General features: G+C 44.9%; 1 protein-coding gene across 2 annotated transcripts in view; it reads left to right on the top strand.

Annotated features, from left to right (window-relative positions):
* Positions 1-23,616, top strand: part of CFAP46 (cilia and flagella associated protein 46) — a 1,580,346-nt gene that overhangs the window by 291,876 nt on the left and 1,264,854 nt on the right. For both annotated transcript variants that reach the window (XM_069239769.1, XM_069239768.1), the window contains exon 12: positions 11,947-12,045. In XM_069239769.1, coding sequence (XP_069095870.1) covers positions 11,947-12,045 — 99 coding nt within the window. The remainder of the gene's footprint in view (positions 1-11,946; positions 12,046-23,616) is intronic.

The following is a 23,616-nucleotide window of genomic DNA, read 5'->3' as shown; positions in this document are numbered from 1 at the left end:
CTTTTGCTTCAAGTAAAATAGCCCTGGATTGGCTGATGAAATATTTACTGAAAGACAGTAACACCCACCTTTATTAAAAACAGCATTTGGAATGCAATAGTCTTGTGTTTGCTCGAGTTAGAGCTCATAGCGTTGTAAATTACTGACTGGACTTTTATTGCCACACAGACTGAAAACAACAAAAGGAAGAGGGCGAGAGTCAGCTGGCCCTGGAAAGGCCCCCTTCTGCTGTTGGTTTATGTTTACAGAGGGAGCTGGTGGGGAGGAGGGACTGAACAAGCACCCACACTGTTGAGGTGAAACAGGCAAATGCCAAAAAAAAGTCCCTTACAGAAGAGATAAACAGGACATAGCGTAATTACACAGTACTTTGTGCTGCTCCCAAAGTGAAAAAAGCCAGGACAAAGAGGCAAACTGACCAATAGCAAGCAAGGATTTTTGAAGGACACTGCAACTAACAAATCAGAAACTCACTCTATTGTATAGTTTAGTATACAGCAGGCCGAACGCTAACGCTCAACCTAAAAATGGGAGGGTCAGAGATCCATGTAAGATCAAAAGGAAGACAGTTAAAGTTTTTCATAGTGAGGGAGAAAAATTAATGCGCTCCTAGTCTGGCTCTTTGCATTCAGAACACAAGATGGCTAGGATCTGAGAGCTTAAGTAGGGTTGGCTCTACATAAACAACAGAGAAACTTGGTAACAGTGTTATCTAGGTTGTTATGGTAAATACTTAGGCATTTGAAAAAGATAGGCTTGCAAACTCAGTGCTTATGAAGTGCAGTAAAATATGGCCAGAAACGCTGTCCCTGTAGTGGAGGCCAAATGCAAAGTGCGCATGCATGTTGTGGTTGCTCAACATATATTGCATCAGGTGTTTTGTGTGAGGAATATATAGAGCATTGCCATAGTCGTGCCTGAATGCATCAGTGACTAATTTACTGCAAGAGGCAGGCATCAGTGGAATTGTTTTCCGTAGGATTCCCAGAGCGACGTTGCATGAGAGCGTGAGCTTGGCTATTTTGGGTTAAAATTATAGTAAGTATTCAAATGAAATCCCTGCATTCCGAGCCTGGTAAAAAGGAACTAGAGTATTGCAGATGGATGATAGCCACCATAAAATAAGGATCTTGTTGTTCTCCTTGTTTAATTTTTGTTGTTTATTGTGCTTCAAATACAATACGTCATACAAGCTGTTTTGAAAAGCAGCATGTTATAAAGGAATAACGGGGTTGAAAAACCGGTACAACAAGCTGTGTTGTCAGTATCGCAATACAAGCGCAAATCATGTGCTGAGGCTAGTAGGAAACATGTACTTTGAAAACTGTGGGAGACCACAAGTGACAGGGCAGAAAGCCAGGCAAGAAGTATCAAGAGTAACTGTCTGTTCTTTTTCTGTTTTTTTTTTTTTTAAGAAAAAGCAGAAACTCTCTGCTGCTATGTCTATCACCGCAACCTCAGATGGATGAGCAAGCAGCATAGTGCGAGAGAAAGGTTATTGAAAAACCCAGAGCTGCTGATCACCCTGAAGCAAGGGCCAGCAACAAGTGTGGCTGTCATAACAGATTAAGGTGGTCATTATGACATTGGCGGTGACTGTTAAAGTGGCGATAATACCGCCAACAGGCTTGCTGTAATTACTTCCAAATTATGACCATGGCAGTGATAACTCCCATAGACAGCCAATGTACTACACCATCTGCCAGTGCGTTAACACCACGCACCACGGCGGTAGCAGTCAACAGCGAGACGGAAGCGAAGGTACCACCCACCACATTATGACACAGCACACCGCCACGATTTACGGGGCAGTACCAACCTCATCAATAGCCTGCGGAAACACATCACAGTAGACCAAAGACTCACCAACAGAGACACAGAGAATCTCAACACTGCCATGGAACCGGAACTTCAAGTCTTCCCGATGCTCTTCTACGCCATCTCCACCTGGAACACCACACCGACGAAGATGATGACGGTGAGTACAGCCTCTTAGCACACAAGGGAGGGAGGGAGGGAGGAATAGGAGAGTGACACACACACACACCAGACACACCATACACACAGCCAGCACAGAGTGAAACCAAAGTCACAGGACACACAGCATAATAATACAAAGTCTAGAGGTTGGAAGTACTGAAAATGTATTTGCAAGGCAAGAGCCACCATATGAACCAATTTTAGAACATAAAGACATAAACAATTGTCCAGAAAGGGCCAATTCCCAGTCCAAAGTCCATAAGGCTCACATGGCCACAGGGCACAGTCCAAGCCCCAAATTGATCCTGACTAACTACACGCAACAATGTGCAGGGGCAACATCACAGAAGTGGACAGGCACCCCAGGGGGAAGGGTGGTGGGGGGCACCTCAACTGAAGTCAGGAATTTGCCCACTGGTTCTGGAGGGGGCTCCATGCCCATTTCCCTATGCTTGGGAGTGCAATATTATTGGGGCGATTGACAGTACACATATTGCGTTTGTCGTTCCCCCCGCCACAATGAACAGGTGTTCAGGAATCTGAAGAGTTTCCACTCGCTCAATATGCAAATGGTGTGCCTGGCGGACCAGTACATCTCCCACATCATTGCCAAGTATCCTGGGCCGGTGCATGACGCCTTCCGAGTAGAAGCATCCCAAATGTGATGGCCCAACTACAGAGGCACAGGTGTGGCTAATAGGTGAGCCATAGTCCCCACCCACTGTTTCAGTGTATGCCTTCAAGTGTTAGCCCCACAGGATTGTGTAAGGCTAAATTCTGTCCCTCAATATTTGCAGGTGACTCTGGCTGCCCAAACCTCTCATGGCTCCTGACCCCTGTGAGGAATGCCAGGTCAGGGGCTGAGAACCGTTCTAATGATGCACATGGGCGAACCAGGAGAATAATCGAGAGGACCTTTGGCCTCCTGAAGGTCATTATTTGTATGCCATTTTCAACACATAAAATGGTGGCACTCAAATTGTGTTCAAGGGTGTTTATTGTAGTGCAAATAATTATCCGAAATGTGCAATGGAATGGGGTGATGGTAGAGGAAAGTCCAGGGCATTGTTCCAGTCTGTTCATTGCACAGATCTAGTGTCCAAGGGGCAATAGGAAGGGGAGCAAAGGCAGTTCAAAGTGGACAAGGTGACAGGGTGGGACACAAGGGGGACAATAAGGAGAGTCTCATTTCCTTGCGATGGTCTTGGCAAGTGTCTCTGGCTTCTGTCTGGGTTGCAGGGAACGTTTGCAGGGTGGTTCACCTTCTGCAGGGGGAGGGGTGCTGGTGGCCTGTTGGTCCTGTGGCGCGGCCTCCTGCCCACCAGCTGCAGCGGAAGTGGAGGGCTGGTCAATAGATTGGCTAGTGGTAGGGGCCCACTGGTGTGCTGTCGATTCCTTCATGATGTTGGCCATGTACGCCAGCACTCCTGATATGGAGATCATGGTGGTGCTGAGAGCCTGCAAGTTCTCCCTGATCTCCTGATGGTGTTCCAGACAAGGAACTTAGGCCCTCATCATGACATTGGCGGTAAATCCCACTTACCGCCACGGTGATGGCCACCAGCATACCACCGCAGTGGCAGATATCTGATCTCCATGTTATGACACACATACACCAATCCGACAGAATATTGCCACATACACATATTCGCCAGCCCATAGGTCAGTGCTAAAGTGTCAGTACCAACACCCATACTGATACGCCAACAAAACTACACCCACCACATCATGACCCACGAATCACCACGGCAGACATTTAATGGCGGTAAACCATTGGCGGTACACACTGGCGCACTCAGAATGGCCACCCAAATAGTAAACTACACAACATAGGCAAATCCCAAATACACACACCTGACACTCATACACACACCACACCCACCCACCGCACTATAAAACACATACCCAGATTGCCAACAACCCTTTACGAATACAAATTATTGCCACCAGAGTGACACCAAGACCACTGGGAACCTGTGATCAGATGTATGACTGTATTAGCGGTCGCAAACGGACATTTGGCCTGTTTGCAGCAGCTAAATTGCCCTCTGGCATGTACAAACCCTATTTATAAAATAGGGCTTGTGAGTCTTTACTAAGAAGAGGCATGGCAAGGGCGTCCCTTCCTAATAGCGAGTTGCAGGGGAATGTACGATTATTTTGTGACCAGAATGTAGTCACAAAACAATCACAGTTTACCGCTTACTTCAAGTAGGTGGTAAGCCAGTCGCAAACAGGAAGTGGTTCCCAGAGGACCCCTTCCCCTTTGTAAATAGTATTGAAAATGTTTTAAAGAGCAGGCGGTGGTCCTATGGACCACTGACTACTCTTATAAAATGAAATAGAAATGTTTAATTTTTGTTTTTTAAAGGCATCCCGCGTTCCTTTAAGGAAAAAGAGCTGCATTTAAAAAAAACAAAAGTTGCTTTATTTGAAAGAAAACCCAGACATAGTGGTCTGCTGAATGCAGCAGGCCATGCGTTGTTGCCCATTCCCAATCGGTCCCCAATGCCCATTCCCCAATGCGTCACAAACTGCAACCTGCCCCGTGAATATTGATGAGGCAGGTCAATTGCAACCCCGCTGGGAATCCCTAAATGTGTCTGTGACACATTAGTACATTTCCTTTTACGAGTCCCAAAAGGAAATGGTCGTATATCTGGCTCCTGAAGAGAGATAGCACAGGAGACAGCCCAGACACTTTCCTCATGGTCCAGCCAAAGTCTATGTATTACAAATATGCTGTTGATTTTCTAACGATGCCAGTCTAATCCTTTATCTCCCAGGAGACCAGCTTGTCTGGCTATGCAAATCTTCTTCAAACCTTTTGTTTAGAGAGCACGACCCAAGGCCTCACTCCCTGTCCCTACCCCTGGCAAACTACAAGTATTCTTATTTTTCTAGGCTTCCTCAAGTCTTCTTATTTCCAGGTGGTAGATGCCCCAAAATACAGTGGCTACTTAGCAGTAGTTTGTGGAGGCCCTGAATCTAAAGGTCCTTTGCAGCTTGTTTCCTGACTTATGGCTACCTGTATCCCAGAAAGCACTATTCCACTAATTTTGAAATGAAAGGGTCTCTTAACTGCTAAAGTTCTTCTAGCCTACGGACAGGGCTTTCTATGAAAATTCATGACGTCTGTCCGCACCTAATGGATACCTACTCAAATTGCTCCTGTCCCGTTAGAAACCCCATTGGGTAAAGGGGCTAACTTATCAATGAGAAAACCAGCTTCAGTGGCTGGCCCATGCTATATTTTTGCCCGGAGGCAACACAAAACGTCCAGTAGTTCATTTCCAACCTTTCTGCATTTCAGTTTGTTTCAGCTCCCTCACATTCTCCGATTACTTTCAGTCCGAGGGTTCCTGGGTGTGATAGGCCAAGTAATGATCTATTTTTTTTATTGTTCTTCTGCTAGAAAATCTCCAGCCAGCCTCCTAGTCTAGAACACATTTTTGCACTCCAGTCAGACCTTCTGGACAGCCATTCACACCTTTTTCCAGGGCAGCTCTTGGCAGAGGGAAATCGATTTACTGTCACTGGAGGACATGGTGGCATGGCAGAACGAGTTCAGGTTACTGACTGAGCTGAGCTAGAAATAAACCATGACTTCGAACCTCCAACTTACTCCAATAATTAGATTGTCCATATCGCGATTCAGAGAAAGATGGATTTTAGTTCTGCAATATAAATGTCATATACGAAGCAAGCCTTATCAAATGGTAATACTGGCTTAGCCTTTGCAGGAAGTCGCATTTGTGAATTGTCTTACTACATGCACATGCCCGTTACATACTTGGTACATATCACTTCTACAAGATAGGCCAACAACCTCAAGTTGAATAAAGTAGCAGGGCGCCATAGATAGTATAATGGACTAGGCCATTAAGGACATTGGGAGAGAGGAAGAAAAGAGCCAGGGGCTAACAGAAGGTGATGTGCAGAGACTGTGAGGCAATGTAGCACACTCGAAGAGATGATGTGTGGTATATACTTCCCTATTATATTGCTAGAATTGTTTCATTGTGTTCTAAGTAAAAGTCTCTGGATACCATTATAATAAGTGGAGAAGTATCGAGGGGTAAATGTGTGGATGTCTTTCTTTAGGCCATTCTAGTGTTCGACAAGTAATGCCAGTTTGCTAAGGATTTCTAAACATGGACATGTTTATTTAGTAATTTGTTGAATCTTTGTTAATCAGCTGCGGGACGGCTTGGTGACTGCAAACGGAAAAGAAAGGAAGATGGTAAAGAGACATTAAGGAGAGACGATATAGAAACACTTTGCACAAGAGAATGTCAGTTGTAGTCCAATACCGAAAGCGACTTAAGAGAAGTACACTTTTCATTCCTGCATTAAGTTCTTCTGCCTTCCCCTCTGCCATATAGATCTAACGTCCAAACCTACCCAGTAATACAGCCACCTCTGTCCTGTCTTTACAGCTAGTCCATTTTCTGTATGACTAATGAGAAAGCCAGCTTTCCTGCCGCCCTTTCCACCATAATCTGAATCTTGGTATCTGACTAATGTTATTGCTATCGCTTTGTACTGAAGGCGATCAGGATTGAGCATGCAATCAAAGAAACCTGGGACGCTGTGAAATTTTTGTGCATTTAATAATTTGTGCTTTAACAGCTTTCAAAATGTGGGTTTATGCTCAAATTTACATGTTTTCATTGTCATGATGCTAATACATTTGAAACAAATTGCTATGACTTGTTAAAGCACATTTTCTGGCTTATGTTAACTAGCCTTCAGTAAGGCTTCAACACCATCTTGTTAAACCTGGATATCTCCTTATGCATTTTCACTGTTCATTATTTCTGCAGCATAAAATCAAGCAAAGCTATGTTTGTTCATTTTCATTGAAGTTGCTCTCAAAGAAACTTTCCAAAATGAGCACAGTAATGTTGCAGGTTTCCAAGCACTTCCATCACCTCACTGTACTGCACTTCCATGTCCCCAATTGGTTACTCTTTTACTATGGTGTTTTCTCTGAACCCACTGATTTTTCCCTTTGTGTTTTCAAACATAAAGGAGGGTGCTAAAGCTCCCCGGAAGTCGGCCATTATAGTGCAAATACAGTCTAATGTGGAAACTGGCATGTTGGACTTCATCCCACTCTGATCCGGATGTAATTCTGGATCAGCAGGCATTGTTGCCCTGCTTTAAGTATATTGAAACGCTGATTTAAATCCTTGTTTTCTTTACAAGACACAGGGGCTGTATTTAAGTCGAGAGTGTCTTTTTTTTCTCCAGAATTATTGTAAAATCTATCTTGGAGATTGTTGAAAGTTACAATGTAGAGGACTTGACATTCTTCCTGTTTTAGAAGGGTGGGGGGTTTAGGTTGGTATGCACTTTCCTCAGGGTTATGTCCAGAATAGAGATTCGTCCTTGATCCTTGCATGACAAGGAAACTTTAAAAGCCAAAATTCAAGCCTTGCAAGTATCCCCTGGAAAAAATGGAGACTGGTGTTTTTTAGGGAACCCACTGTTCATTTAGATTTAAATATGCATGACGAAACACAGAGATGGAATTGGTTGCCTGGGGTCCGTAATAATGCTTGTATGAATAATCGCCCTCTTTGCTCTCAGAATTAGCAATGAATTACAAATTGTCTCCTGGAACATTTCTGGCATAAAGAACGGTATGGAAAAGTGCCAGCTATTAAGTGCCTTGCAAATGGATGTGATTTGTCTCCAGGAGACTTGGTGTGATACAGAGCTACAGTGTGCCAATTGTTTTCCTTGATTGTAAAGCTAAACCTTCTAGAAGGGGACATGCAACGTGGGGTGTAGCATTTCTCTTAACCAATAGGAATATTTGGAAGTACACATGCTATAGAGACCCCTCAGCTCTATTTATGGCAGGAACCCGGCAGCAACCAGGGGGCATAAGGGGTTCCTTCCCTTCTACTGATAAATGCTTATATCCCCCCAAGGCCATATATGATGTCCTTGTTCACAAGGTCTTCTCTTTTATTAAAAAGCATATTAGCAAGGATCAGCACCCCTATGTAATTTTGGTAGGTGATCAGAATTGTAAACTCTCCAATTATGCCCTGAATCAGTCATGCAACACTGAAAAAGAGGAAGCCTGAAGTATTCCTTCTATTTCTTTTCCATCAAAAATAAAATCTAGCAAAAGAGGGCTCCTTTTATTAAATTATATGAAAGATAGCGACTTTGTCATTGCAAATGGGAGTCTAAGCTCTGATACCCCAGCGCCGTTTACATGTGAATCTTTAATGGGTAGATCCATTTTCGATTACGTGGTGGTTGGGTGCACTTCATTCCATCTATTAGGCGATTGAAAAAGAGTAGACGTTCCTATCAGTGACCATTTTGGTGATTTTGACTCTGGAGTTGAGTACACCATCTCCATGCTCATGGAGATTTGATGGGTCCCTATCCAAATGTAACAAAAAACACGGGGAGAACGCAGTGGAATTATATGATGCTCATTGAATTAAAGGACATACTAGAAATCACTATCGTAAAATTAGATACCTGGATGGGGGCTGAATTGGAATGTTTTGCTTTTTTATGAACCAGTTTTTAAGCAGTGTAAAAAAAAAAGTCCATCCAAGAGAAACTTTAATCCAATTTTCCTCCAGGTTCTACTTTTTAATAGAGAAATAACCTGCTTAGTCAGAAGACAATGGGCCTCATTCTGAGGCCGGCGGGCGGCGGTCGCCGCCCGCCTGGCGGGAACCGCCAGATGGCCGCTCCGCGGTCGAGGGACCGCGGAGGCCATTCTGGCTTTCCCGCTGGGCTGGTGGGCGACCGCCAGAAGGCCGCCCGCCAGCCCAGCGGGAAACCCCTTCCCACGAGGAAGCCGGCTCCGAATGGAGCCGGCGGAGTGGGAAGGGTGCGACGGGTGCAGTAGCACCCGTCGCGAATTTCAGTGTCTGCTAAGCAGACACTGAAATTCAAAGTGGGGCCCTCTTACGGGGGCCCCTGCAGTGCCCATGCCATTGGCATGGGCACTGCAGGGGCCCCCAGTGGCCCCACGACACCCCTCACCGCCATCCTGTTCCTGGCTGTCGGAACCGCCAGGAACAGGATGGCGGTGAGGGGGTCGGAATCCCCCATGGCGGCGCAGCAAGCTGCGCCACCATGGGGGATTCCTCAGGGCAGCGGAAAAATTGGCAGGACACCGCCGGTTTTCCTGTTCTGACCGCGTCCATACCGCCGCGGTCAGAATGCCCTGCGGAGCACCGCCAGCCTGTTGGCGGTGCTCCCGCCGACCCCGGGGGTCGGAATGACCCCCAATATCTGACATTTTCGGTGGAGAGGGAGGTAAGGATTTCATTATTAAAGAGGAGAAGGAGTAGGCTTAAGACCAGCCTGCGAAACGTGAATAACAGGATCGACTATGTTTACATTTTGGAGAGGCAGCGAGAAAGGGGGAAATGAGGTCATTCTGGTCTCTAGTTGTGGAAGGCTGTGGAATAAGAGTAAGGTCTTTACCCTCGGAAATAGAAGAAGTTACATTGACTAACTTCATCTCCGAGTTATACCAGCAGATGGGGAAAAAGATGAATCTTTTAATCTAGAAAAGGGTAAATGCTCTCACCTCCCACCCTCAGTTAGTGAAACTGACGTAGCTCTACAAGGGATGCGTACATCGGCAGCAATGGGCCCTGATAAAGTGCCTATCTCTGTCATAAAAAAAAGATCAGTTATCATATTGTACCAGGTTTTTAAAAGCTGCTATGAGGATAGTAAAGTTCCCCATCTTGGACAGGAAGTATTGTAGTCCCGCTATATAAAAAAGGAGGTAGAAAAGTGCCAGGGAACTATTGACAGAAAGCACTCCTTGATGCTGTGGGGAAAGTGTTTGCGAAGTGCCTTCTGACTCAAATGAATGGGCAGAAGATGACAATATAATCCCCAGGAAGCAAACTAGACTCTGGAAAAACCATGGAACAAGTGATAATATAGCGCCCTTCTGTTAATTATTGAAAAGTATATGTGGGAAAGTCGGGGCTCAATTAATACAGCATTTATAGACTTCTCCACAGTTTTTGACAAAGTAGATCGTCCTTGGCTGTGGAAGAAGTTGGTAAGGCTGGGAATGCCCCGTACTTTGTTAGAACTAACAATTGCTGTTCTCCACTTGGTGCAGTGTTATTAGGGGGTGATCAGGGCACCCCTGCAAAAATATCAACCTCGAATGGCCTAAAGCAAGGGTGCCTTTTAGCCCCAGTCTGCTTTTCTTTGTATATTTCGGATCTCCCATACTCCTTCCCGCAATGAAGGTTTTGTCCGGTCTATTCGTGGTAGAGATGGTGTGTCTGCTATATGCAGATGACATAATAGTCCTAGTCTTTACCCCTAAGGGTTTAAATTGTCACTTGATGTCTCTACAGCACTTTTCTGTTATTCATCACTTAAAGATTGTCAGCACAAAAACTAAGATTATGTGCTTTCACAGTAAGAAGAAACCAAAATGTAATGACTTCCTTTGGACATTAGACACCCAAAAACTAGAAATTGTAAAATTTTACACCCTTTTGGGGGGCTTTTATAAGGCTATGGGTAGAAGAAACTTCCTACATTTATTAGAAGTATATCTAGCAAAAATCCCTGCTACCCTTTTGTATGGTCTAGAGGCAATTGAGGTGGCCAAATGGAGTTTCTTGAATATAGTGGAGGGACACTCGCTAAGAAACTTCTAATCAGTAAATTCTGCGCCCCCATCAATAGCACTGAGATTGGAAATGGGAGTGAGAAGCGTGTACGTTCAAGGTCTGTCTGAGGTAGTACATTGGGTTGCTTGCATAGCAAGGAGTAAAGAAAATAGTCTGCTGCACCTAATAAATAAAAAAAGAATTATTGGATAGAAGAAAGGATAGATTAGTGATATATAGAAATGTTATAATTGCAGTGGATCAGTTAAAAATAGACCTGGATTTTGTTTTATCTCTTACAGTGGAGCAATGAAAAGTTGTCCTAAAGTAGGCTTCCTGGGCCTTAGGTTTCTGTATGGTGAGTGATAGGTGCCAAAAAAACACGGATTTTCAGTACAATAATTACTGTGAGGAGGATACAACCGTACATTGGCTGTAACTTACCTCACAGGCTAAGGCACTTTTGGATCCTATCGAGGACGGGGATGCTTCCGCTTAACACTCTTCTGCCCAACTGGTATGCGATCCGTCCATTTTGTAACTTATGTAATAATGGGCACCAGGATTTGAAACATGTCTTGTTTGTCTGTCCAGCACTTTCATCGTGACGACGTAGATGGCTGAGACCAATATGCTTGAGATTCTCTATATGTTCAGCAAAGGTAGCACTACAGTCACTTTACATGCCCCTTAATGAAATGTTTTGTTATAGTACTTTTAGCTCCTTTAAATGTTTTTTAAACTTCTATTAATGATAAATTTGAATTAGCTTGATGAATTTTTGAGGGAATTAGATTTGTGTTTATTTTGCGGATTTAATGTATTTATTAGCTATTGGTGTTTTGTAACTGTTTTATGTGGACCTCTACAGAGCTCCGTAATCATAAATAAAAAATATTTAACCTACTTGGAAGCAGTGTCTCAGTCTTATCCAGAACAGCCACTAAGCCTGTCAAAGAGTATAAAACCAGCTTGCTGTTTACCTCACATTCAGATTGGGGCAAATAGTAGTTCCTATGTGGACTTGTACATGCCCTATCCTCTGCAGACGCGCAAATGAAAAGGCAAATGCCATCACTTAGGATGATTGAAAAATGCACCTATATTGTTTTTAACAAAGTAAAAGAACCCTTTGATGATGATGATGAAAAACAGCATTTGACTGTGCAAAACAGCACAGCTACTATCTGATGCACTGCAGTCCTGCAAATCCCTTTGGCAAAACAACTTAGTTTTAATGGGTTTAGACACATTAACTTAATGAGAAAATGTGATTCATCACATGTGATTATGTTACCTTTTTCATCAACCTCTGTTTCTATATCTCCAGGACCCTGGAATGCTACTTGCAATTTCATGTCTGGAATGTGAATATGAAGGTCAGAAGCTTGGAAAAAGAATTACAACTTACTCAAAGAGAGCTGTTGAGGTACTGAATTGTATTGTGTGTATTAACTCATCATTGGCAATGACGTATGTTTTTACAGTGGTGGGTGTAAGGAGAGGGGTATAGTTGGACAAACAGTCCCTTAGAAGAGGTTTTGAATCATTGGTCAAACAGTCCCTTTCAACATGTATAAGTATGTGAAGTATACCTGCTGCATCTACTGACAGACCATGCCTCTGAAAAGAAACATTAAAATAAATTTGCATTGGAGTCCTTTGTTAGACCTATGGCACCAGGAGCTTTACCTGTGCACCTAAAGGTATGATGATCCACCAGGAGTCCTAATTTAATAGGAAACAGCTTTTATTGCCACCTTTAGAGTAAAGGGTCTACCCCTGTTCCATCCTGAAGGTGCACTCAATAATAGCAACATACATAGGTGATTAATATTACAATTATTTATTTGCTCTAACCCCTCTCTACTACTTGTTCAGCTACTTCTTGGGGACTTTACTTCACACCATTCTGTTCCTATCCTATCCCATAATCAGTGCCCCTGTGTCCGGCTCACTTTCTGCTCATTCATCAGAAATAAGTGGTGTGCACTGTCTAAACTATAGAACTGCAGTTGCACTCCTTGTTACCCGGCTCACAACACACTTGTTAGCAATTGGGTTGTTGATTGACTGGGAGTATGAGCCCTGGTTAAGCCACGACCACAATCCTGGTTAGGGTTAGATACAAGCAAACCCTAAACCTTTGCTCACCCTCTGGTAGCTTGGCACAGAGCAGTCAGGCTTAGCTTGTAGGCAGTGTGTAAAGTATTTGTGCAACACTCTAAACAGTGAAACACCACGCAAACAGATTCCACACATGTTAGAAAAACAGATCTGAATTTAATAAACAAAACAAGGCCAATATGACAAAAATCCAATTAGTGGAACTGGAGAGATTGAAGATAAGAAGCACAAAGCACTATTAGGGATATCAGGTGGCACCGTACCGGGACAAAGTCACAAGCTAGGCCGACCATAATGGAGCATGGGCTGGCTACAGAGACTCAGTTACGCCCTCTTAACAAAGTACTTTAAATCCTGGTAGCTAAACATTGCATGGATTTGTGTCAAGGATGCGTCGCACAGCCAAGGCGATGTCAGTTCTGAGATGCGGCGAGGCTGCACATGTTTCGTCAAAGGGGTATTCCCCTGACGAAACACTTGTTGACTGGGACAGTGTGAAGGGACTGTGATATGAACAGTTTTGGGCACAAGAGCTACTGAGAACAATAAAGAATACTGTGGTTCAACTTATGGAAGAATATTTCATTTATGGACAGTTATAATTATCGTAATATTGTGTCATAGGATTATTGTTGAGTGCCGCTCAATTTCATTATCTTGGACAACATTGTTTGTTATCTGGGTTTTAGGGGGATTTCCCAAAGAGTAGGCACCGCTTGGATAGCAAATGGTTGGTTCTATTTGAGAGGGAGTGCCAATTACCCGAATTAAAATCACCCCTGAAGAGTTTTTGTAACATCTGAAAGGTGACAGAGTCATTCCTCAAGCCAAAGCATTACCCTAAATTAGAAGTCCCTCTCTGGGGTTGATAATGCTGACCTCTGTTTTACCCTCTCAGTCAGAGTGATGTGCCAGTACCCTGGTGTCAAATCAAAGGTACTGAGAAATCTGGCAGTGCCCAGCATGTTAACGAGGCCATCAGCTAAGGGGATGGGATGTGCATCAGTCCTGGTGCCTGAATGGAGTCCCTGGTAGTCTACTAAGAGCCTGAGTTCTGGAGTGGGGCCTGGTAGGGCCGCCTTCATTACTAGCAACACAGGGCTGGACCTAGGAGGAATGGAAGGCTCAATCACCCCTAACATCAGTATCTTGGAGACCCCCTCCTTGATACTGGCCTCACCTTTTCTGACAATCTGTAAATTTTGTTCTTCACAAGTAATCTTTCACCAATGTCAATATCATGGAAACACATATGTGCAATGCCAGGGGTGAGGGCGAACAGAGGCATACTGTTCCAGTAACTGGTAACAGTCGCTCTGCTGCTCTGGAGTCAGGAAGGGGAGAAGTTGACATCTTCCACTGACCCATTGTGTTCCTGGGGAGATAGGAGGTCAGAGAGAGGCTCGCTCTCCTCTTCCACTCTCTCATCTGTCACCAAGATCATGTGCACCGCGACTTCTCAAAGTGAGGCTTAAGGTGATTCATATGGAGCCCCCTTAAGTGGTTCCCAGGGGTCTAGAGTTCCACCAGTAGGTGGACTCCCCCTTCTGCTGCTTAACTTCGTATGGGCAGGTCCAGTGGTCCTGGAGAGCTCTGGTCTGTACTGGCTCCATGACTTATACTTTCTGGCCAGGTTGAAACTCTATCAGAGTGTCCTTCTGGTCGTACCATTGATTTGGGGGACTATGGTGTGGTGAACTAATAGTTTACTCCACACTCATCCCACATGGCCTTCATGTATGCTAGCATGAAGTTAGTGCCTTGGTCAGACACCACCTCTTTGGGGAGCCCCACATCAGAGGTATAGCCACCACAGGTGCAATCATTGACCTCGGAGGGATGGCCTGTGGGTATCATGTGGCATTGTCCACCAAGACTAGGACAAGCCTGTTTCCTAAGGCTGTCATCAGGACCAAACTTCCAATTATGCTAATGCCTACCCTTTCAAATGGAGTAATGGGGTCAGTGGAGCTTTGTGCTTTTTCCCTGACTTCCCACTGGCCTGGCAGGTGGGACAGGCCCTGTATAATACATCTGTTGTCTTCACCCAGGGTCAATAAAAGTGGACAACACATCTTGCAAAGATCCTGTCCTGCCCTAGATGTAATTCCAGAGGTATATCATGAGCCAACCCCAGTAGGAAGGTCCTGTAACACTGGAGGACCACCACCACCACACAGGTTGCCCAGTACCAGGAACCTTAGGCTCACTATAGAAGAGATCATTCCTCCTGTATCTTAGGTGATCCCCAGTGCTATCACCTTCTGCCAGGGCTCCATCTTGCTGTCTCAAACCGTCTAGAGTGGGCCACTTTATGCATATTGCAGAACTCCTCCCTGGTGAGCCCACTCTCAACTTGTCAGCCAATGAACTCAGACATTTCCCCTCGGGTGGCAATTTCCTCAGGGGCCCCGTCAACCTCAACCGAAAGAACTTCAGGGGTTGGATTTTCCTTCTTCTTGGCAGTTGTCTGGGCCATTCATCCAGGCCCCTAATTCCCTGGACTATCTTCACGGGCAGCCAAGGACCATGTGCTCTTACAGACCCACTCAGGCAATCCCAACATCTCCAATTGTGACCTGAGCTCTGCCTTCCTCCAGGCAGTGTGCGCCAAGGTGTTGCCTAACAGATAATCTAAAGGCATGGGAGGGCTTATAGCTACTTTCAGAGAACCCGAGACCAACTCACTCCCCCACTCAAAGGGAACTAGTGCCACCAGTAGATGGCTGTAACTATTGTCAGAGGCTATGGCTTGATGGAATGTGTTCAGTAGGATTTGCTCTACAGACATTAGCTGATACTTCACAGTAGTCATGCTGGCTTTTGTGTGTCTCAGGGGCCCCACCCATTGCCAATTGATGGTGACCCACTATCTATACTCGGAAGTATTATCAGGCATATGGGCTTTTGGCATCATCTCCTTATTCCCCAGGGAAACTAGAGTCCTCTCTGTCTGTTCCCCAAAGCCAACTGATACTGTGTCCTCTGAGTGCTATGTTTGCTAACCCAGGTATCTAACCCCCAGTGGAGGGGGGGGAGGGGGTTGTGCCCTCTCAAGACATTTGGAATCAACTTTGGAGTGTCTATACTTGTAGCACTCAGTACACTGGGATACAAAATTCCCTGTCTTGTGATCAAAGAACCCTTCCTTCTTAGTATCAGACAGGGGCTGGTTACCAATGCTTCCTTGGAAATTAATTTCTAGGCCTTACGAGAACTCCTTATGTTTCCATTTTTCTACCTCGTTTCTTCTAGTTGGAACCCTGACCACATTTGTGAGAGTACCCCCACCCCCTCCAACACCTTCTTGGAACCTTTGGTACTGGCCCAGAGGTCTACCTCCACAGCAAGCTTCCTGGAGTCAGTCAGCTTACTGTCAACTAGGTGCTAGCCCAAATCTGTAAAACAGACACTGAGCATGCTCTCTCAAGATTCAATTATACAACCCAACATAATCATTAACTTTGCTGCCCGCAGCCAAACTTTCATTGCTTTGCTGGAGTAACCAACAAAATATATCAAGAATTGGTTGGGGAGCTTTGGGTTGTCCCTGAACCTTTGGCAGATTTTTTTTTAGGGTCAGCCCAACTTTGGCAAGTAAAATGGACCTCCCAGGGTTGTACGTGGTACAGTGCGCAACCTCTAATGGTAAAAGTGTGACCTTCCTCACAGTAGGCATGTGTTTCCACCGACCCCACCACCTGTGCTCTTTCCTCACTGTGAACCCTCAGTGAGACCTCATAGGCAATATTTGTTTGTCATCTCCCACCACATAACTGGGCACCAAATGCTTGGGTATGCAAACACTTTTCTCTCCTTCTGGTACTGTGGGTATGCTGCCACCATTACTGCCGGAATCTGCCTGCCTGGCTTTGATATCCAGCTCCTTCAGACTCAGTTTGTGAACCAGTGAAATTTTCCTTTCCTCGAAAGTCTCTTTATTTTCTCCTCTGTCTCCATTTTCCATTTAGCCATCTGTAGCTTGAATTAGGTCTCCTCTCCGCCAGCTCTTCTGGGGGTAAGCTGTGGAAAGAGACACTGGTCCCTAGCCTCACAGGAAGCTCCAATTCAGGAATCACACCCTCCTCATCCACTGCACCCAGGAAGTGCATCGCTCAGAAGAGAGGATACAACAGTTCCACTGTTAAGCACCTGTGGCCCAATTCAAAGGGTCCAGGACTGGGGTGGCACCAATTGACAAGGAAGGCTCATAGTTGGAAGAATTCAGGTGCAGAAGCAGGGCTGTTGGAAGACTTTTATGTCCTTAAGACTTCAGATCAGGGGGGCAGCCAACTAGCCCTTGGAGTCACTCTGGGTTTTGCGTTCAAATGATGCAGGTTCAATCCTTCTCCCCCATGCAGAGGGCAGCAAGACGGCACAGCAAAGCAATGGTCAAGCAAAGTGCAGTCCAGCAGAGTGACAGTTCTTCATCGGCACAGCAGTCCTTCTTCCTGGCAGAGTATCCACAGATCCAGAAGTGTACTGGAGTGTTGGTATCTGAGGCCCAGTACAAATTCCCAGTGGTGTCTTTGAAGTGAGGGAGGCTTCAAAGGTGGGTCTTTGAAGTTCAGAGGCCCTGGCCTTCCTACCCTGGCTCCAGACTCAGTACCGGGGTGATGTAGCCACTTTTTGTGGAAACAGGATGTAAGGAAATGAAAGTGTGCTGAGGCCTGCTAACCAGGCCCCAGCACCAGTGTTCTTTCCCTAAAACTGTACCTTTGTCTCCACAATTGGCACATCCTGGCATCCAGGTAAGTCCCTTGTAACTGGTACCCTTGGTACCAAGGGCCCTGATGCCAGGGAAGGTCTCTAAGGGCTGCAGCATGTCTTATGCCACCCTGGAGACCCCTCACTCAGCACAGAGACACTGCTTGCCAGCTTGTGTGTGCTAGTGGGAAGAAAATGACTAAGTCGACATGGCACTCCCGTCAGGGTGCCATGCCAACCTCACACTGCCTATGGCATAGATAAGTCACCCCTCTAGCAGGCCTTACAGCCCTAAGGCAGGGTGCACTATACCATAGGTGAGGGCATAGGTGCATGAGCACTATGCCCCTACAGTGTCTAAGCAGAACCTTAGATATTGTAAGTGCAGGGTAGCCATAAGACTATATGGTCTGGGAGTCTGTCAAACACAAACTCCACAGCACCATAATGGCTACACTGAAAACTGGGAAGTTTGGTATCAAACTTCTCAGCACAATAAATGCACACTGATGCCAGTGTACATTTTATTGTGAAATACACCCCAAAGGGCATCTTAGAGATGCCCCCTGAAAACATACCCGAATTCCAGTGTGGGCTGACTAGTTTTGCCAGCCAGCCACACACCAGACATGTTGCTGGCCACAGTGCCTTTCTCACTCTGTGGCTAGTAACAAAGCCTGTACTGGGTGGAGGTGCTTCTCACCTCCTCCTGCAGGAACTGTAACACCTGGCGGTGAGCCTCAAAGGCTCACCCCCTTTGTTACAGTGCCACAGGGCATCCCAGCTAGTGGAGATGCCTGCCCCCTCCGGCCACGGCCCCACTTTTGACGGCAAGGCCGGAGAAGATAATAAAAAAAACAAGGAGGAGTCACTGGCCAGTCAGGACAACCCCTAAGGTGCCCTGAGCTGAGGTGACTCTGACTTTTAGAAATCCTTCATCTTGCAGATGGAGGATTCCCCCAAAAGGATTAGGGATGTGCCCCCCTCCCCTCAGGGAGGAGGCACAAAGAGGGTGTAGCCACCCTCAGGGCTAGTAGCCATTGGCTACTAACCCCCCAGACCTAAACACACCACTAAATTGAGTATTTAGGGGCCCCCAGAACCAAGCAAGATAGATTCCTGCAACCTGAAGATGAAGAAGGACTGCTGACCTGAAGCCCTGCAGAGAAGACGGAGACACCAACTGCTTTGGCCCCAGCCCCACCGGCCTGTCTCCCCACTTCGAGAAAAACTGCAACAGCGACTTGTCCCCTAGGGTCCAGCGACCTCTGAAGCCTCAGAGGACTACCCTGCATCTAAAAGGACCAAGAACTCCTGAGGACAGCGGCCCTGTTCCAAAGAAACTGCAACTTTGCAACAAAGAAGCAACTTTTAAAGACCACACGTTTCCCGCCGGAAGCGTGAGACTTTCCACTCTGCACCTGACGCCCCAGGCTCGACCTGCGGAGAACCAACACTACAGGGAGGACTTCCCGGCGACTGCGACCCTGTGAGTAGCCAGAGCGGACCCCCCCTGAGTCCCCCTAGCGACGCCTGCAGAGGGAATCCAGAGGCTCCCCCTGACCGCGACTGCCTGCTTCAAAGAACCCGACGCCTGGTAAAGACACTGCACCTGCAGCCCCCAGGACCTGAAGGATCCGACCTCCAGTGCAGAAGCGACCCCCAGGTGGCCCTCCCCCTTGCCCAGGTGGTGGCTACCCCGAGGAGCCCCCCCCCCCCTTGCCTGCCTGCTTCACTGAAGAGACCCCTGGGTCTCCCATTGAAACCAATTGCAAACCCGACGCCTGTTTGCACTCTGCACCAGGCCGCCCCTGTGCCGCTGATGGTGTACTTTTTGTGCTGACTTGTGTCCCCCCTGGTCTGCCCTCCGAAGTCGTGGGTACTTACCTGCTGGCAGACTGGAACCGGGGCACCCCCTTCTCCATTGTAGCCTATGCGTTTTGGGCACCACTTTGACATCTGCACCTGACCGGCCCTGAGCTGCTGGTGTGGTAACTTTGGGGTTGCCCTGCACCCCCAATGGTGGGCTACCTTGGACCCAACTTTGAACCCTGTAAGTGCTTTACTTACCTGAAAAACTAACAAATACTTACCTCCCCCAGGAACTGTTGAAAATTGCACAGTGTCTAGTTTTAAAATAGCTTATTGCCATTTTTGCTAAAACTGTACATGATATTGTGTTGATTCAAAGTTCCTAAGATACCGGAGTAAAATACCTTTCATTTGAAGTATTACTTGTAAATCTTGAACCTGTGGTTCTTAAAATAAACTAAGAAAATATATTTTTCTATATAAAAACCTATTGACCTGGAATTGTCTTTGAGTGTGTGTGTTCCTCATTTATTGCCTGTGTGTGTACAAGAAATGCTTAACACTACCCTCTGATAAGCCTACTGCTCGACCACACTACCACAAAATAGAGCATTAGAATTATCTCTTTTTGCCACTATCTTACCTCTAAGGGGAACCCTTGGACTCTGTGCATGCTATTTCTTACTTTGAAATAGTACATACAGAGCCAACTTCCCACACAGGACACAACCTATCTAGGTGTAAGTGAGGCTGAGTCTAGCTTCTTCCTCCCATCTTGTCAGGATGGCACATTAAGTTGCACTTAAGCTCAAATTGTGTGTAGCTGTCCTAGGGATGGGATACACAAAGTCCAGTTGTCACCCACCCCAGACATGTGATTAGAGACAGGCAGCAGGCACTAAATGGCTAAAGTAAGAAAATGGTAAATAGCTGGACCGCCCCAGCGGGCCAGACCCTAAGTGCAGTACTGTTTGTGCCCTAATGCTTCATAAATGCCCAGTGACCGAAATTACATATTTGACAATAGAATCTTCCATCAGAACGATACGTCCTCTTCTTGCTTTTGCAAACAGTTTGTCGTCAGTAATAGTATTCCTTGATTCTTGTAGTACAAATACAAATGTTGGTTCGCACTTGTAGAAAGGAGATTCAGCACATCTCTTTATGATACCAATTGATCAGTTGACCCAATGCATTTCAGGTAGAAAATCCTTTGTCAGGGATAGATTTGGATCACCAATAAATCATTCTAACTGTCTAGAAAATGTGAGCCATTGATAAACCATGCTATATAAATAAGTTGTTACCATGCAAATGTGCGACCTCTGGATAAAAGATAGTCATAATGCCTAAGCGGTAACAACCATGCATAAAACAACTATTATGTTGTCCAACTTGTCGAAAGCCACAATGCTGGGAGTGTGTTCCCCCAACAATTAGCAGTGGTAAAGTGCAGTGGGTCCTAATACCAGCAAAAATGAAGTCAGAAAAGTGGAGGTGGTAGGCAAAATGTTGGAGGGAAGACCACCCTACGGCTGTCCGGTCTAACAACACCCATTCTGATTTTCTTCATTCTTGACATTGCCCCATGTCATCTGGTGGAGCATACAATGTTCTGAACTCATAAATGATCAATTTGTTCTGGAGAAGATGATGAAGCAGAAGTAGGATCACTGCTACATTTGGTACTTTTGCAGTTAGACAAGAATTGTGATTAACTCATCTATGTTTCATTTGCACAATTCATATACAAGAGTACTAGGACCATTATAGGAGTGAGTTACAGCACATGTAATATTACTTTTGTTATTTATAATCTGTAGACAAAAGCCTTCAGCATACTTCAGATCAGAGGTGCAAGTAGGGAATTTCAAGTAACTTAAGACACAAAAGTCCATCAGTAAAATGCCTCGGTGGTTGGAATAGGAGAGCCAGGTCCCAAGGCTGTAGGTCAGTTCATCTCAGTAGGTAATTAACAGGTAAAACCAACAACCACCACATTCTCTTCCTTTTGTGGCTAATTCAGACTGTTGTGCTAAATCCACTTGTTGATGGCTGGAACACAGTTGGACAGTATGTTTCAGGACAAAGGCTCATTGGATATAGCTTGAAGACGAACTGAGAGTCACCTACATAGTGATTAAATCAGAAACTAGATGAGTGGAGTAACTTCACAGGAATTACCAAATAGGCACGCTGCAAGCATGAAGTGAGTGTCAATCCCTGTGAATCCTTGATGAAGTCTACAGTGAATGCTATCTTAAGAAGATTTGGCCAGTGAAATGGTAACCGTCTAGACTTTGTTCATCACAAATTGTTAACTAGCAGTGGTATGTCAGTATGCCAGCAGTCTCAACCCTCAGTGTTATAAAGCTTATTTCATGGTCCGCAAAGTATAAAACAGCGAGCTGATGTAACAAAATGACAGCTTTGACACATTTCCTGCATTTGAAGGTCTTCTAGCATTGAACATGGGTCAAAAATAAAGAATAATGAGCCTCATCTGATTGGGCTGTATCTTCCCTTTCCCTATATAAAGCTGTTCCTTTTTTTTTTTTTTTGTTGACAATCCTGAGGTTTTGAAGTACCTAAACGTTGACATGCGGTGTTGCTTAAAACTAGTAAATAAACAGAGGCCTCCACTGGTTCTGGTCAATGAGAAGACCTGCTTTCGTGTTTTACGAGGATCCAGGTGGTGGTTTTTATCAATAAAAAGCAGAATTTCTTCAGTGATCGCCCTCTTAAAGAGCTTGAGACAATATATCAGATTCAAATTGGTCCTTAAGGTGAACTGTTCAGCTAGATTGCTTGTGGTTTTTATATGTACATTGAAATGACCACTTCCTGTGTAATTTGACTGGGCACCATTGCTATTAGGTCATGTGTGTTAGTAATATTCATTAGAATTGTACCATTTCAAGGATTTAAGCCACTATTTCAGGAGAAACCTTGGCTTTGTGTAGCTATAATTTTTCTTAACAGATTTGTCCCATTTTCAGATTTAATTAATCAACTTGGGGATTCAGGCACTCAAAAGCAAAGGACTGCTAGAATTCCTAACTAGGGCTCACTCTGATGTCAAATGAATAGACATCCTTGTGACAAAACCTTCCTTACGACCTACTGCTCCTGCTCAGCTTCCGTTTTCTAACCACAGAGTTGTTCCCCCTGTCTTAGATCTTCAAAGTAACTGTTAGTCTTTATGACCTACAACTTCCATGAGCACTCTTGGCCATTACTGCTGGATGTCTATTAAATGTGGGACCAGGTATGATTGAGAACTATCTACCTGTATGTGTTCCCAAATGAGGATGCTTGCAAGGAAGGAGCAATTTTGCAGGGTTCCCAATTTCCCTTGCCATCTTCCTGCACCACAGGAATGATCTTTGATGATATCTGGCTTAGAGCACTTCTGTCTCAACTGAGTCATTGATTCTTACAAATGATCCCATCCTGTTAAAATCAACTAGCACAGACTGAAAACCAAGAAGATATTTGACTTCTTTTTAGTAACTTTGTTAGCAGATCAAGATTGTATTGCACTTTGACAAGACAAATTAGGATCTTTTGATATATTTAACCAATGTTGTCTGTCTTGTGGCTAAAACATTGTGCCAGATGAAAAAAAGAGCTGCTGTGTTGCATCAGACTTTAAAGTATGATTTAAAAGATGTTCGACTCGGGTAGAGACCCATCCAACCCTGTATGAAGATGATTACTGCAGCTTTATGCCTAGACTTTTAGAACATCGAGTTGAAAATATAGTAGATTGATGTGTGACTTTAATCTGGTTTTATGTAATATCTGACCCTGAAAAGGAATAAATATCTGCAGAAACTTTTCTGGACTCTATGGAAGATGTTCTGAATAAACCAAAGTCTAATATCAAACCCCAAGGGAACTTGACTGCTCAACTCATTTGAGCACAAATATTTAGCTGGGGAATACATTGGAGTGCTACTGCGTACCTTACTTAGAATAATACATTGCCTACGCATGATGACACAAAGAAAGTAGTATTTCTCCTGTATTCAGGTGCTACTTAAAGCATATTTGCTGTAGCTAATGCAAATAAATTGAAATTTCCTGTATTGCACAGACTTGGTCAGAGTGGGTGACAGAACTGCCTTAACATCAGGACCTTTCAGGTATCATACCAGTTGTGTTGGAATATTGATGTTATTGACATTAAGAGATATTTCACTTGTAGCTAATAAATGCTTTCATATTTGGTATTACATTTTGGAAGTGTATCAAGACTCTTTCAGCCTAGAATAGGCGGACCTACATGAGGGCATAGACTGCTACTGCTCTTCAGGGATGGTCTTGAGAGAAAATATCCCATAAAGTCTCA

Source organism: Pleurodeles waltl, chromosome 6 (genome assembly GCF_031143425.1).
Source record: "Pleurodeles waltl isolate 20211129_DDA chromosome 6, aPleWal1.hap1.20221129, whole genome shotgun sequence".
Taxonomy (NCBI): Eukaryota; Metazoa; Chordata; class Amphibia; order Caudata; family Salamandridae; genus Pleurodeles; species Pleurodeles waltl.
Note: the sequence above shows the minus strand (reverse complement) of the source record. Positions and strands in the feature narration are given on the sequence as shown.